This window comes from Physella acuta, unplaced genomic scaffold, assembly GCF_028476545.2.
Source record: "Physella acuta isolate Inbredline_101_S28 unplaced genomic scaffold, ASM2847654v3 ptg000629l, whole genome shotgun sequence".
Lineage (NCBI taxonomy): Eukaryota > Metazoa > Mollusca > Gastropoda > Physidae > Physella > Physella acuta.
In genome coordinates, this window is record NW_026732148.1 from 307,084 (window position 1) to 324,644 (window position 17,561).

The 17,561-nt window shown below is 36.5% G+C and overlaps 1 protein-coding gene and 2 non-coding genes across 3 annotated transcripts; 2 read left to right on the forward strand and 1 right to left on the reverse strand.

Annotated features, from left to right (window-relative positions):
* Positions 1 to 1,418: 1,418 nt before the first annotated feature.
* Trnat-cgu (transfer RNA threonine (anticodon CGU)) lies at positions 1,419 to 1,490 on the reverse strand. The gene has a single exon. It is a non-coding gene; the product is annotated as a tRNA-Thr (tRNA).
* Positions 1,491 to 9,334: 7,844 nt separating this feature from the next.
* Positions 9,335 to 9,406, forward strand: Trnat-cgu (transfer RNA threonine (anticodon CGU)). The gene has a single exon. It is a non-coding gene; the product is annotated as a tRNA-Thr (tRNA).
* A 1,521-nt stretch (positions 9,407 to 10,927) lies between these two features.
* LOC131948200 (uncharacterized) lies at positions 10,928 to 16,869 on the forward strand. Its single transcript, XM_059309740.1, has 8 exons — positions 10,928 to 10,952; positions 11,333 to 11,552; positions 12,660 to 12,817; positions 13,175 to 13,310; positions 14,434 to 14,570; positions 14,833 to 14,980; positions 15,900 to 16,041; positions 16,741 to 16,869. Exons 1-8 carry the CDS (start codon positions 10,928 to 10,930, stop codon positions 16,867 to 16,869), a joined length of 1,095 nt encoding a protein of 364 aa, XP_059165723.1.
* The last annotated feature ends 692 nt before the right edge of the window (positions 16,870 to 17,561 follow it).

A 17,561-nucleotide genomic window follows, 5' to 3' on the forward strand; every position in this document is an offset into this window, starting at 1 on the left:
TGGTTACCTCCCCTTAATTGTAACCTTACGTTGAACAACCTTTACAATTTGTCGAATTTTTTTGTAACACTTACATTGTTCAAACAGATCTAAGATTTCAATTTGTAAGGCGACATTTTGCGACAAGTTACTGTTTAATATTCCTGTCACATTGAACACACGACAGTAACGAGGTAACCAGACACGTGACTCGCAGCCTCGTTTTGAATAACTTTCGGTCTCACTTCGAGGCTACGAGCGGGATCCTGCTTCACGTTACAATTTTCGTGTAATTGCCAAACAAGTTTTTTTTTTTTGCGACGCGAAACTTAAAATAAATATTCTTTTAGTTAAATACTTTCAAAAATAGTTTTAAATTTTCCTTCATTTACCATAGTTTTATAAATAGATCCCTTATTAATTTGGTTAATACTTCAAAAATAGTTTGAAATATTCCTTCATAGATTCGTTATTACTTTAGTTTAATACCTTTCACGTTGTTCCCCAATTCACAAGAAAATGACTTTAACAATATTTTAATTTTTACTTTATTTAAAACAAAAAGAAAAATAGAAAGAAAAAATGCTTCACTTGACTACAATTAAAAATTTCGTGTATTTAAATGTTGACCTTACTCATTTCTTATTGGACAAACATATTGCTGTTTCAAATTAGTAGAAAAATTTACAACGAAACTTAATTTATGAGGATTCCGACTTTTGGTGGCAGTTTTGATTAAGATGGTGCAAGTATGTAAGTTAAGTTCCTTTTTCAAAGTGAACGGTCTATAGGGCAAGTGAAGTAGAGTTCACTTGTTTCCGTGACCTCGGCATATGAAGAGATAGTGTGGTCACTTTCAGAGTTGGGTGAACTCTACTGACTTAAACCCGGATTCGAACTCGAGACTTACTGGTTAGCAGTCCAGCTCTCAACCGCTAGACCACTCCGTCACATGTTTTTGATGGTGGGGTGGCGGAAAAGAATCGGCATAAACAAACATCTTCGTTTCTAGACAACTGTTTACGGGCTACATGCTTGCCAGAAAGTAACTATGTATTCAAATATCAAAACTTCCCAAAAGAATCTGTAACAAGTTAAATGTTAATGAAGAACTAATCTTGAAAAAAATTATGAAATAAAAATTCAATTAGACCCCCACCCCCAATATATAAGTACAGCTCTAGTAATATTATGAGATAGTTAGCATGCATGCAGATTACACTACTTTATAAAAACCATCTCCAACATACATACGACTGACTTTTTCAAATTCAATATAGAGATCTAGATTTCTAGTCATCAAATTATGTAGGCCTGCGGTCAAATGAAAGAATGTGAGTTCTGCAAGTATTATCTTCTAATCAAACTGGCAAACTAGACAGAATATACGCATAAGAATGTAATGTGATATTAATGTTAAAAAAGTTATTTTATAAGCATGCCTTCGCAGGGGATTGAACCCTGGATCTTCGGTTTACGAGACCGACGCCTTACCACTTGGCCACGAAGGCGGTGATATCTTAGTGAAAATTTAAACAAAGATTGCATTCAATCGTTAAATCCCATTGTGTTGTAAGAACTACACCATTGAAATATCGATTGATTGAGCTCATTACTATAAAATACATTAGCAAATAAAAAACCTAAAGTGAAACGATAACAGATGTTATGTAATAAACACAAATGAGGTGTGTCGTAACCTAGCATGTCGCTTTTAGCGCGGGTTAAAGCTACCGTTTGTTGCCATCCGTTGATTGCCCTGTCGTGTGGGAGCCACCTGTTCACTACCCACGGTAGGTAAACTGGTCTGTCAATGTAGACAGGTCACGTCGTCTGTCTATATAGACAGGTCACGTGGGGTCAGGTGGGCGGTACACATTTTTGTTTGTACCGGCTGTGGCTCTTAAACATATTCTTGGGCTCTATTTATTTTGCCATTTTTGTAGACCTAGATGTTAACAAAAATAGACACTACAAATTATATAGGCCTATGTATATGTATATGTATATATATATATATATATATATATATATATATATATATATATATATATATATATATATATATATATATATGTATGTATATATATATATATATATATATATATATATATATATATATATATATATATATATATATATATATATTATATGTATATATATATATAATAAATATAAGAGATGAGGTACACAAAAGCAGCGTGACAATACTGATAAGGGACTAATACATGGTTAATTTCAACAACGTGTTACCAGTGTTTCTTCCAGACTTTTTTTTTATCCGGCACTTTGTATTTTCAGGGCGGCGGACTAAATTTTTCGGGAATTGTCTGACACTGGTAAAAATTTGTGTTTTCTATTTAAATTCCATGTCGTTCATGGGGTGACATGAAAGGCTATCATCACGTGGTTTAAAGGCTATCATCACGTGGTTTACATGAAAGGCTATCATCACGTGGTTTAAAGGCTATCATCACTTGGTTTAAAGGCTATCATCACGTGGTTTACATGCATGGCTATCATCACGTGGTTTTAAGGCAATCATCACGTGGTTTACATAAAAGGCTATCATCACGTGGTTTACATTAAATGCCATCATCACGTGATATGAAAGGCTATCATCACGTGACATGAAAGGCTATCATCACGTGACATGAAAGGCTATCATCACGTGACATGAAAGGCTATCATCACGTGGTTTTCATGAAAGGCTATCATCACGTGACATGAAAGGCTATCATCACGTGGTTTACATGAAATGCCATCATCACGTGACATGAAAGGCTATCATCACGTGACATGAAAGGCTATCATCACGTGACATGAAAGGCTATCATCGCGTGGTTTTCATGAAAGGCTATCATCACGTGGTTTACATGAAATGCCATCATCACGTGACATGAAAGGCTATCATCACGTGACATGAAAGGCTATCATCACGTGACATGAAAGGCTATCATCACGTGACATGAAAGGCTATCATCACGTGGTTTTCATGAAAGGCTATCATCACGTGGTTTACATGAAAGGCTTTGATCATGTGATTACTCTGCATGGCTATCATTACGTGACTTTAAGTGGGCACAATTTAAGTGATTGTTTCAGCTTGTTGTTGCTTGGGAAATTCGTCTCGACAGTACTTGGTATTTTAACAACAGACAAACTCAAATGCCTACCCCCTCCCTAGCATGTCTAACACCCCCCCCCCCTTCACACACACACGCCAATGTCCAGTACTAGCTTAAATAGAATGGACTTGTATCACTAGCTTAGCTAGACCTACACCTTTTTTATAATTAATACATTCCATGCTTAATACCTTCCATGTGAAGGCGAACTTAATATCGTGAATACATTTTTTTTCAGACGGTTTATTTTGAGTAAATCAATCATCTAAACGAACGTGTCTTAACTTTGAAAGAACCCAATTACGTCCCAGCAATTACCCGTCTTCCAGCATGTTTACAACATCAACACTCTGACTTCTTTAATCAACACATTCAGTTCAACCCCCCCCCCCTCACCCCCACCCCCCAGCACGTGAAATGATCGCAACAGGGGGGGGTGGGTTAGTAGTCGCCTTGTCAACCCTATTCCTTTACTCTCTTTTATACCCGTTTAATAAAAACAAATCTCTACACTAGGAATTTGGGAAAACCCGATTGTTCAATGACGGAATGTTTTTCTTGGATGCTAAGGTTCCTTGAAGCGTAGATCCATGCCACAGCAGATTGGGTCTGGCGATTGCTTTCGTTCGTGCGCATTTTTAATTAGATCAACACATTTGAAATTGAAAGACTGGGAATAATATTAGCGCAGAGCAAGAAATTATTTTAACACTAGAAGATCTAAAAGAGTTTTTTTTAAGCGCTTTCAATTGTAATCGTGTGCAAGAATGTAAATTGAATATTTTACAAGCGAACTAGAATTTTAAAAGATTAATTGATATGGTTTACTTCAAAGAGTTTTCAATAAAGTATTTGTATTGAACACTTTTTCATTTTGATTACGAAAAAAAGTTTTATACATAACCGCTGCTCTAAAATGTTTTGTAAAAATATCTTAAGTGACAATCTTGTACAGTTTGTTAGATGGCTGTCACAATTTGTCAAAACCCTCCACACATCTTTGAATATTATTGACTGATTCAAAATAAATTAACATCGATCAAAAAGTTCTACAAAAAAAAATGTGTTTCCCCAACAAAGTTCCCTCTAAAAGTCTTACACAAGAATGTATTTATTTTACAAAATGACTGCGCGGCAGTTCAAAACTACTGCGCAGCCGCGCAACCACGCAGCGTAGAAAGAATATTGTTATCTGGTATTGACTTCCATTAGAACCAGAAACAACCCTGAGATAATTTCATGGGGTGATTTCTCTTGCTGTCCTACGCAAAAAAAAAAAAAAAAATTAAAAAAGTACACCAATCTATTAACAATTTAGAATTTGAGTTCCTTTAGCTAAAAAAATTAATTAGATCCTGTCAATGACGTGGAATGTGCTAAAGCCACTCAGATTAAAACTAATGAAAGCTAATTGCAGACTAGAGCAGCCTAGCGAATTTCAAGTTTCCGTTAAGCATTGAAAAATTCAATACACAAATAATAAGCCCCACCTTTAAAATCCCATATCCTTATTGTTCCCCCCTCCCCCACCCACACCCTATTTATTTAAAATAAAATAAAAATAAAGTTAAAAAATCTCGAATTAAGTGTCACTTAAATATAGCCCTAAATAAAACCCCTGGGGTCATATTTCACCGTTATTTAACTCGCGCAGTGCGAGATGGTTGCGATATTTTTGTGTCATTCTTGTTTGCTCGCTGATTCCCGCCCATTCAGCCGTTCTAGTGGCCCGCGCAATCAAGGACCGTTGACATTAAATAGATTTGGTTCCACACTGGGAATAGAATGCCCAGCATTGTGCTGTGGTGGTTTTATTTTTTGCCTTCCACCGTGTAACGGCCTTTGTATTGATCGGCCTGCGGCGAGTGTCGAGATGGCCTGTTTGATAGAGCGCTAGTTCCCATTCAATTTCCTGTCACATTGAGACCCGGATAAGCTGCTTGCTGCGCCATCGAGTATTGCAGGGGACGGAGGAATTTGGGGAAATTTAAAAGACTGTCATCCAAAATGGTGCTAATTATAAGGAGCACGCGTTTATTTATTTATTTTTTAAAGTTCTTGTTTCAGATAATTTTTAGCATGCGCTAAGTAGGGGGGTGCAAGATCGGATAGGTAGCACTGTTTTTGTGTTAGTCTAAGAATGACGGCAGGCATGCCAGTATAGGAACTACACCAAACAGCAATGATTATGTGCGGTTGTTTAAAGAAGAAAAAAAAAAGTTAAAATCATACGTTGAGAACGGAAGAAACTAATTTTGAGATTAGGCTTCGTTTGAAAATGTTGACGTCGCGTCCAATGGAGGATTGTCGTAGTAGTCCAGAAGCCGATTGTCCAAATTCTGTCAGCAATTGTTGAACACAGACACAGACACACACATATACATACAAACAGACACATATACACACACAAACACGCACAGCATTTCCTCACACAGAAACTGAATAACATTCCGTTGGTTTATACAAGCTGGCTATTTGTACGTTACAAAAATTTACATTGTAACATAGTGGTCATTCTGTCGCTGGTATAGGCCGTGGCCGATTATCTTCAAAATATAACGGAATTATGTTTTATAACAACTCATACATAACAAAAATTTATTTTGGCTCACGTCTTTAATATGTGTTAAGAAATATGTACGTGCTAAGCTGTATGGAGGGGGCATGGTGGAGCACTAGACGTGACGCCCGCATGCCTTACGTTTTGAGTTCGATATCGAAGCGTCACTTCTGCCGTGTGACGGCATACACTTACAGCCAAGCATATATATATATATATATATATATATATATATATATATATATATATATATATATATATATGTATATGTATATATATATATATATATATATATATATATATATATATATATATATATATATATATATATATATATATATATATGTATATATATATATATATATATATATATATATATATATATATATATATATATATATATATATACTAATAGTTTCGCTGTCTGTCTATCTATCTATCTATGTATCTGACAAGAACGCTCTAGAGAAAACACAAGCAAATTAAAAACATGCATAGTAAAACGGAGACAAACATTACGTCACATTGGGAAGACAGTAGAAAATAGTATCAAGCCGGAGAGTGCACATAATAATATGACGTCATTGATTCTCGAGTAAACATTGAATTAAAAAGCCAATTTCGTCTAATCTTAAAAGTGGTTTGCGTGAAGAGTTTCTTTCATACAATTCTTGGGGTAGGGGCGAAGCCAATCCCCCACGTAAGAACGTCTAAGCCGACCCCCACCCCCAAACCCCCCCCCCCCCCCCTAACTAAAAAAAAAAATCTCATCATTCTTTCATGCAATTCTTCAGGTAGTGGCTAAGCGCGACACCAATGTTTCTTTCAGACATTTTCCTTCCCGGAGGTGGAAACTTTTTCTAATCTAAAAAAGTGTTTAGCGTGAACAATTTTTTTCATGCATCTCTTCCGGTAGGGGTGAAGCCCCGCCCAGGTTCTTCCTTTAGTTTGTATGATCTACAAATGTGACCAGTGTTTCTTTCAGACTTTTTCCTCCCCAGAGAGGGGTGGGGGTACTTAAAATTTTCGGGGGCGGGGTTAGAATTTTCTGGGAGGGGGGCGGACACTGGAAAAAATATATAATTTTATTTCGTTGAATGGGACGGTAGACATGTTTTGGGGTGTGTGGGGGGGGGGGGGGCGGAGCCCCCTCCTCCCAAGTAGAGTTCCCTGAAAGAAACTCTAAATGCGAATGAGATTAGGTGCACGGTTTAGGGATATGCCTATGACTATATTTTGTATAAATTAAAGCACCGATTCTGGATACAAATCCGTATTCAATGTAATTTTTCGTTTCCGGTTAAATTGAATTAAGGTGGTGATTTTGGTTTTGGTTTTAGTTTAGAGCAAAAAAGACAGCACTATCAACCTAGCGCATGTTGTATCCTTCCTCAACGGGCCATTTTTCTCGTTTATATATATATATATATATATATATATATATATATATATATATATATATATATATATAGATATATATATATATATATATATATATATATATATATATATATATATATATATATATATATATATAACCAATGTTATTAGACTAATTATCGTAATAGCCTGGATCAAGTGATGATCATTACCTAATCTATTATTATCCCAAGTTAGAAGGTTCTTGCCAAACGATTAGCCGGAGACAAATATACAGTTTTCACGAATTTAATAGACCCCTAAATACAAGGTAGAGCTCAGAATTGAATAGCCTGTAGGCCTACACTCTCAACTGTAGAGCTATGATAGGACGCCTTATGTCCTAATAGGACTGATACAGATGAAAGGATAATTACACTTTTATTATTTAAATGTAAGCGCTTAGGATAATCTAAAGACAAAACTACCGGCGCCACAGGATTTAAGAATTAGCAAAACAATGTGCTTAAATTTTAAATGCATTGGTTTATTATTATAAATCATTTTAGATGCGTCTTTTTTTTTTTTTTTTTTTTTGTCTCCTTAGTTTTAATAATAGCGCTCAGATGGCAGTATTAATCTGACAACTGGAAATCGACAGAATGATATTCCAAAAAAGTGCAAACATATTATTCTGGAAGATAATGTAACAACTGGTTAACAATTTGACGATTTTTTTGTATTACATTTTCATATGTGCCGATTATTGTGAAAATAATATTTTTGACGATATCTGGAGAAGCTCAGTTTTTTTCTCTTATTTTTTTTTCGCCTCAGACACGTAATTTATAGCGTCAGTTGTGTGTTCGCTTTAGTATTACAGTTTTCATCATCGGCTTGTGAGGACTGATACAGATTTACAATCGTAATATTTCTGTCTTTAGATGCGTCTATGAGTCAATTTTTTTTTTCCTTTATAGAGTAATAGTTTACCTCTCTATTATATACACACCTTCATTTAGTATACAGCTTTTCTACGTGATTCTATTCTATTTGAAAAAAATTAAGTGTTAAAATTAAATAAACTCATATTCTTCAATAAACGCTTTGGTCGCTAAAAAAATGTAAGCCGACCCCTGGTCTATGATTTGAAATAATAAGAATTGCCTTAATTGTGTTAAGGTATCATATGTCCATAGCATTAAATGTGGTTTACTTGTCTTTATCTAATAATTATATTAAAGGTTCGGGTGCGCGTGGCGTTCAGTAAATGTCTTACCTGTTTAATTATTGTTTCCTCTAATTGTAAGTTTTCTTAATTCTTTTTCTGCATAAAAAAGTTTTACAATAAACTTACATAATCCGCTAGTAATTTCAAATGCGGTACAGGGTACATAACCAAAATAATATTTTAATATTAAATTGTATTTTTTATTTCCCTTTGTTTTCATGCAATTCCAAAGGTTGTTTCCCTTTTTCGATATTAAACGAAAACAATTTCCAGTAAAATCTAAGTTTATTATATCCCCAGAGGGTTTTGTTTTTAAATATTTTCCTTTTTATCAGCAGATTATGTATGATATGTACCCTTAGCGATAGACTGATGTTTTAATGCTTCAGGCTTTAACACGAGTTTGTTGTGTGTATGGTCTATATGTTAAAGGGTTATATTTAAAAGAAACATTTATTTTGCCGTTGTGGCGAAATCCATTTATGGCGTCCACAAAATATTTTCAACAACCACACGTCAGGGAACGGCGTGGTCGAATTCTAGAGCTAATTGCTAATCCGAAAGTCTCCTGTTCGAATCCCGGTTTGTGTCAACTAAATGACTAGCATCAGGGAATGTAAAGGTGGTTGAGCAATGTGTTGACCCCGTTATCCCTTCGTATGACCAGGTAAATGAAATAGGTGAACTCTACTTCACTCGCTCTGTTGACCTAAAAAAACTCCAAGTTCATCTACTTTGGAGAAATAATTACGATATTATATGGTGACAGTCTAGTGTTACATTGCCACTGTTTTGTTAAATTCACACCACGACTATAAACGTTAATTGGTGTTTAATGGCCACATGGTATATATATAATATCACTTATATTGTGTTAAATTGTACAGACCACCATTACATATTTATCAAGACTACAATCTGTATTTGTCTTTATAGCCATCTTAAAATGCAAACACGTAATGCAATTGTTTTACATTTGTAAGTAAAATGTATATTGTCCTCCAGTTTCGAGTTTTACAATTCGCGCAGTTATTAGATATTATTAAATAAATGTATAACGGTTAACAATAACAAGTTGCCTTCGTGGCCAAGTGGAAAGGCGTCGGTCTCGTAAACCGAAGATCCAGGGTTCAACCCCCTGCGGAGGCAGGACGGCACATTGTTTTTTTTTTTATTGTTTTAACTTTAAAATCATGTTGGCTATACAATATGAAGGAAAACGTTACATTCGTATGTAGGGGAATCGAAATGGCACATGTTTCTGTGTGAAACAGCAAGGGCATATTGCCTTAGTAAATATCAAACAGTTCGAATTTCTTCTTTTTTCCTCGCTCTTATCCAACAAGTCGTGTCCACTTGTTATGCGTCTAATGGGTAGATGACTCAGCCGACTTTCTGGATTTGCTTTTTTAAATTTGTTCACCAAAGAACAATCTAGATTGGGTGCTGTCCCCAACTAACTGGTCTCATCTGCATGGGGTCCGAACTCTGGACTTTTGGAGTTAGCAGTTCCGCGCACTCCAGCTACACCACGCCGCCCCCACACTTTGAAAGATTTTTCCTAACACTGTTGTGATCTTAGTCAGGTGAAGTGTTCTGGTCAGATTTTATGTTAAGAACTGTGTTAGGTATCGGTTATGGTTAGGGCTATCAAGTAAAATCACATTATACTGTACTACCAGCAATCTAAAACACTTTCTTAAAGACGATTCCATAATTGTATCTGTCACGTACGCTGATACAAAACAGAAACGATATTGTTCTAGAACAATATTCACAGTCGATGTTCAAGTCAATTTTCCTTAATGCTCCTTTTTTTTCGTCATGTGTCAACTATCAGTTTATTTATGCTTTTTGTTGTTGCTGTTTTGCCCCACTCTACCCCCCCCCCCCTCCCTATTCTAGCTACACTTACCCACTCTTTTTTATCGATATTTCCTAGTAGTTGTGTGTTACCTAAGTAAAGTACAAGTATTCTTTTAACAACATCGTTTTTACTAATTTAGCCTTTTGAGTAAAACATTTATAAAAAAAAACATACATTAATTATGGATTAATGAGAATTAATTAAAGCTGTACACGATCCCCTTTCTTGTTGCCCATCCATCAAGCACTCTGTCATCCAGCACAACTTAGGAAGGTAAAATCTATCCAAGGGCGTTAAACGTGTGTGCCCCAGGGGTAGCTACTCTTACGTCAAACAGACTCTACTGAATTATCCTTCCTTCGAGAAAATTTATATCCCCTTCAAGGCTTGCTATAATCGGTATCGAAGTTTTGAAAGCTACGATATTTCACGCAATGATTTTACGATACCTGTAGGTCGGCGTGACTTCCGGGATTTTGTTTCGCGTTTCGTTTTTAGGTGTTTTTGTGGTGATCGAATACTGCATTTGCTTGTCCATGCTTTTAGTTATTTACATATTCATCTAATAATAATGCTTTTGTATTATTCTTCAAAATAGTGGTAAAACTTAACAATAAAGATAATATTAGTGCTGTGGTCTAGAAAGTAAAAAAATTTCAAGTGCATTTTACCAGATCTTGTAGGTGGATTTGTGGATTTACTGCATCTGTTAGGTGGTTAAAAAACATTTAGTTGAACGTTTGTTATTAAAGTTAAATATTGCATATTTTTAAAATAAAAAAACTCGCGCGTGTGCGTTTATAATGGACTGTAGATTGAGTGCAAAGGGTGAGTATAGCTTCAAGTTGTGTTTTATTTTTTCCTGATTATGTTTAATTTATGTCGAATAGTTCAGAATAAGTTCCCTGGGACTCCTTACCCCCCCCCCCCCCCCCCCCCACTCTACATACCAAACCATCCCCTTTTAATTGTGCAGAAAACGTCTCACCATTATATACTATGCTAAAATTAAAATGTTGTGTCTTACAAACATCTTACAATGTTGTAAACTTTATAGCTGAATCACATTCAAGTTGAATAAAATGCTATTCCTACAAAAAAAGTTGGTTTTGAATTTAAAAAGTGTGAATTCATTATATCGAGTTTCTATCCTTGTAATGTAACCTCTATTTATAATACACCAACGTGTGGCCGTACATTTTTTCCAGTTATAGTTTTTGTTCTTGCTGCTTTCGTCATCACTCCGTGTGTACCCCAGACGCCGGCCACCATACCCAAATGTGTGGAAGACTTCACCAACGCTTTGGCTGAATGCGCCAAGGCTTCCGGCATTTCCACCGGCAACTTTGCTTATTTCGTCACCAACGGAACCAGTTCAAAGTCTGAGGCTCCTGCCAATCAGGAGACTTTTAAGACCCAGATATGTGGGTAGGTAGTGTTGTGTATGTGGGTAGGTAGTGTTGTGTATGTGGGTAGGTAGTGTTGTGTATGTGGGTAGGTAGTGTTGTGTATGTGGGTAGGTAGTGTTGTGTATGTGGGTAGGTAGTGTTGTGTATGTGTGTAGGTAGGGTTGTGTATGTGGGTAGGTAGTATTGTGTATGTGGGTAGGTAGTGTTGTGTATGTGTGTAGGTAGGGTTGTGTATGTGTGTAGGTAGTATTGTGTATGACTGTGGGTAGGTAGTATTGTGTATGACTGTGGGTAGGTAGTGTTGTGTATGTGTGTAGGTAGTGTTGTGTATGTGTGTAGGTAGTGTTGTGTATGTGTGTAGGTAGTATTGTGTATGAATGTGGGTAGGTAGTATTGTGTATGACTGTGGGTAGGTAGTATTGTGTATGTTGTTAGGTAGACGTTTGCAGGTGTTGTGTATGTGGATAGGTAGGTACATGTTTACTTGTGTTGTGTGTGTGTGGGTAGGTAGGGAAATGTTTGCTTGTGTGTGTGGATAGGTAGGTAGATGTTTATTGGTGCTGCGTGTGTGTGTGTAGGTAGATGTTTACTGATGTTGTGTATTTAGGTAAGTAGACGTTTGCAGGTGTTTCGTGAAGGTGACATGATAACCTACAAAAGCTGAATATAAACACATTAACTAGGCATGCGATCTACAATTATAATTTCTGCTTTTAAAAAGTCCACGGTTTCATTCGTTTTCGTTTAAAGATTGATATACAATTTTGTGGAAAATCCAATGTAATTGATAATTAATTCATTTTTTATTGCCCAATGTTACTAAAAGTCGAATTGTTGATATAGGACCATATAATTATTAATTTTTTTTCAACACAAGCTAGAGCCGTTCTTAAGTTTATTTTAAAACCAAGCAAAATATCTTTAGATCTATATGTTTTTTTATAACTTTTAAATGACTCCTAAGCCCACAACATATGTACTGTTATGTCTATGTTTATGTCATGTCTGTGTAGAATAGAGCGGAAAATATATGTAACATATGTTTTGTTGTGGTATCATGTCTGTATAGAGATTATCAGCCAATGTCCTTAACATGTATTTCCTTATCTCTGTGATGTCCATGTAGAGTGGAGCAGCAGATCTACGCATGCGTGATGCAGAAACTGGTGCCAATCGTCAACACGACTTCCTGTATTGGCACCTCAGCCAGCACCAGTCACGTGGAGACCATCAGACGAGAGGTCACCAACATTTTCACGACCTATGACGTCAAGTGCATGCATCGTGAGTACAACCGTGTGTCGTTCATTAAATAATTAGGCAATTAATTATACTAAAACCACATTAACATTTTTTAAATGTATGGTTTACATACACATACACACACACACACACAAACAAACACACACACATATATATGGTTATGCTTGTGAAAAAAAAGTGTCTACTTGGAGTGTAGAACATACACACTCATTATTACGCTTGTGAAAATGTGTCTGCTTCAAGTGTACATGGTTATGCTTGTGAACATATGCTTGAAGTGTAAATGGTTATACTTGTTTAAAAGTCTCTACTTGAAGTGTACACGATTATGCTTGTTTAAATTCTCTACTTAAAGTGTACACGCCTATGCTTGTATAGCTTGCAGGAACACGCTCCTGAATGACATGCGACAGTGCTACACAGCCAACGACGTCGACGGCAAACTCTTCATGTCTAACACGACCAACGGCGCCGTCATCGGCAGCACGGAGGAGCAGGCCAATAAATTCTGCAGGTTAGAGGCTAGATGGGTGTAGGTGAAGTAGATTTTATGTGTATGTGCCAAACAGTTTTATTTGTACAGATCAACAGCTCTTTAAGTTTTTGACCAGTAGTTTTTAACCTTTTTGGAGTTACCGAACCCCACTAGTTTTTATGCGCATCGAACCCTTCTAGCGTTCATATTGCCACACTGACGAAATCTGATCGCAAATCATAATAGTCGGGTTTGTATCATGACCCTACCGAACCCCTGAGACTGAATCATCAAACTCTAGGGGTTCGACCGAACCCGTGTTAAGAACCGCTGGTCTAGACCAAACAGTTAATTCTAGACCTTAGCGTGAAGGAATGTTAAAATACCAACAAAGTTTTTAAGTTCAATAGGACTGTAACAGCACCGTTCCTGGGGTCCCACTGAGATTTTTTCCTAGGGGGGGGGGGGGGGGGGGGGGGGCTCCGAGATTTTCTCTGGGGCCCACCTAGATTTTTCCCTGGTGGCCATGAGATTTTTCCCTTGGGGCCCACCGTATTTTTCCCTTGGAGCCCACTTAGATTTTTTCCAGGGGCCCGTCGAGATTTTTTCCCTGGGGGCCCACTTAGATTTTTTCCAGGGGTTCATCGAGATTTTTTCCCTGGGGGCCCACCGTAATTTCCCAGTACACCGCGAGTCCACCCTTTATGATCACTATATGCTACTAGTATTTGAAGCTTGGTTGATTATTATTGGGTTTTTTGTTAGGACCTTTTCTGAAATTTGTACAACTTGTAAACAGTGTAAAAGTTTGAAAATGTGAAGGCCAATCTGTGAATTGTGTAAAACTTAAAAACTTGTCGATAGTGTGAACATTTATAAAATGTGTAGACCAACACATGAAACATGCAAACTTGTCAACCTTGTCAAACTTGTGAAACTTGTCACAGTGTGACAATTATAAAATGTTTAGACCAATATATGAATTATGTAAAACTTGTAAAACTTGTAAAACTTGTCAAACTTGTCAAACTTGTCAATAGTGTGACAATTATAAAATGTGTAGACCAATACATGAAACATGTCAAACTTGTCAACCTTGTCAATAGTGTGACTATTATAAAATGTGTAGACTAACACATGAAACATGTCAAACTTATCACAGTGTAAAAGACAAATTGATGGACTGTTTGAAGAGTAAAGCCGAGGCTTGTCCAGAATCGGCTGCCATCCTCAGGACAGTGGACATTGACCTTCCAGCCTTCACCAACGGCGTCAAAATTCTATGTGCTAACACTAAAGGTGGGACAGGTTGTTTTTTTCATGACGACATTCTCAAAAATAAAACCGTGTTCTAGTAGACTGTTTTGATATGTTGGCATTGTTTTCAGTGTGTTAAGCAAATTAATAATCAAAGAGAAATACGTTTTGCATTTTATTTCATGAAAAAAAATTCAATAGTATCTCGTTTGATTTCAATGGTTTCTCGTTTGATTTCAATGGTTTCTCATTTAATTTCAATGGCTTCTCGTTTGATGTAAATGTCGTTTCTGTTTTCCAAAAGTTTACGTCACCGGCCTTTCTTGCTTCGCGGAGACAACTAGTGACGTGGACATCTGCAAACAGAAACAGCAACAGGCCTTGATCCAGTTAGCCATGCAGGCACAGAACGGCAACTGGACTCAGGACAGATACTACACTATGTACTGCGAGTAAGTTTTGTCTTGGGTCATTTAATATGGCCCATACAGGATATATAAGTTTGGTAGTATTATAAATCGTACTAGTCAGTTAACCATACCCTTGTTGGTAAGCCATACCCAAATATTTTATAATTTGTATTGCGCTCAATGATTTGCCGATTTGCAACAGAACACCAACCAGACGATTAACATTATTTTTTTCCCATTTGCTATCCCATACAAGCCTAGACTTAAGATTAACTAGCTCCATAAAAGGCTATGTACCGGTCGTTTAACATGACGTTATTCATTTAATGGAAGAAGGGACTGATACCTATGACGGTTAAGGAACGTGTCTGACTTTTCTCAACGATAGAAGAATTATTCAAGAATCAGCAAACGTTGCGTGACATATCCATGATCCCACTCGCCCCTTTCCCTTACCCATTCCACTCCCTTTTTACAGAAAACTACCAACCCTCTAGTCTGGTACCACATCATCTCTCCCCAGACTATCCTACACCAACATCGCCTGTGATGTCACATATGCACCCCCCTCCCCTACCCTCTAGTCTGGTACCACTTCATCTCTCCTCAGACTATCCTACACCATCGCCTGTGACGTCACATATGCACTCCCCCTACACCAAACTCTCTAGTATGGTACCACTTCATCTTTCCCCAAACTATCCTACACCAACATCGCTTGTGACGTCACATATGCACTCCCCCTACACCAAACTCTCTAGTATGGTACCACTTCATCTCTCCCCAGACTATCCTACACCAACATCGCCTGTGACGTCACATATGCACTCCCCTACCCAACTCTCTAGTCTGGTACCACTTCATCTCTCCCCAGACTATCCTACACCAACATCACATGTGACGTCACATATGCACACCCCTACCCAACTCTCTAGTCTGGTACCACTTCATCTCTCCCCAGACTATCCTACACCAACATCGCCTGTGACGTGGCTGCCTGGGCTAGAAAAAACCACGAGTCCTGTACGGCTTCGGTCATCGGCCTTCGTCGGGAACTGGAGTGTGACCTACTTCCTCAGCAGTGCAAGTCCAACACTAAACTGGTAAACCCAGCCCCCAAAAATGTTTTCCTGGAGATTTTTCGATTCTTGAAATATTTACGTTTTAACTATTAATAGATGGATCTAGATTTGTTTTCAAGATATTTAACACACCAACGTGAAAAAAGAACCTATTTACACATGATAGTATTAAAGACATTTAAATGTTTCTCTTACAAAGAAGAGCTGTGGACAGATATGTTTTGACAATAATCATCACAAACAAAGAGACTTTGGCAATAACTATCACACTAGCAATACATCTCATCTTTAAAAAATAAAGTCATAGTTTAACAACAAGTATTACAAAGACATAACATATCACACAAAAGGACATATTTTTAAAAAATTCACAAAGACATTTCCTATCACACAAAAGGACATATTTTAACAACAATTATCACAAAGACAATTCATCTCTCACAAAAAACATTTTTAACAATAATTATCACAAAAACAATTATTCTCGCATATAAAGTCGTTTTTAACAATACTTAACAAAAGACAATACATCTTACACAAAAAGATATATTAAAATAATAACTACCACAAAGACAATATCTTTCACACAAAAGACATATTATAACAACAATAACTATCACAAAGACAAAACCCCCAACACAAAAGGACATACTACAACAATAACTACCACAAAGACATTACCTCCCACACAAAATGACGTAACTAAATGACCTATTACAGGTAGAGGGAGAGGACAGCCCCTGTAGCAGTAGCAAAAGATCAGCCGCCTTCACCAGAAACACTTCCCAGAGGGTGTGGGCCAGTACAGCTATCATGTCCGCCGTTCTTGTTGCCCTGCTGATCGTCTAACTCCATTGCTCAAAACTATCTTTTATGCAGTGACAAAATTATAGATGAAGCAAAAGAGACACCTCGCCCACTAAATAGGACTTAAAATTACTTATTGTTTATAAGCTCTAATGATCTAAAGTTTAAAATATTGCTGAATAAATTGTTAAGAAAATTTTTATTTTTAATTGAATTAAGTCTTTGCTTGTGTTTATTTTGAGCTCAATATTTTGCATGAGTGTTAAAAAATTATCAATGATTAATAATGTCATCTATAACTTTATTTTATTTTATTGCAATAGAATAATAAAATTTATTATGGTATTGTTGTAACTAAATTCTAGTCTAAAGAAAAACTTGTACATTTTCTTTCACCTGTGGAGATTGTAAAGGTGAGCCATATGAAGCTTATGTGTAAGCGGATAAAGCTTACCTGCACAGTTAAGGTAATGAATTGGTCCTAAAAGTCCTAAAATGTCCTGAATTAGGTCCAACTCCACTGTAAAACAGGAGCAGGGATTCTTGAAAAGAATTGAAAATTTGAAAATAGTTGAAAATAAATTTTTTTTCTTGTACAAATAAATAAAAACATTGGATATTGGTTGTTCTCTTTTATTTATTTTTTTTTTAAATTTTTGTTTACGTAAAGGATCAAATAAAATAAATTTTAGTCTGAAGAACAAATTTACACGCAAGAGAGCGCGCCCAAGACA

Bases quoted from the DNA above. Each gene is read 5' to 3' on its own strand.
- LOC131948200 (XM_059309740.1), top strand. From the start codon at position 10,928: ATGGACTGTAGATTGAGTGCAAAGG. The intron at 10,953-11,332 runs GTGAGTATAGCT...CATTTTTTCCAG, and splicing joins CTGTAGATTGAGTGCAAAGG to TTATAGTTTTTGTTCTTGCT. The intron at 13,311-14,433 runs GTTAGAGGCTAG...AACTTATCACAG, and splicing joins CAGGCCAATAAATTCTGCAG to TGTAAAAGACAAATTGATGG.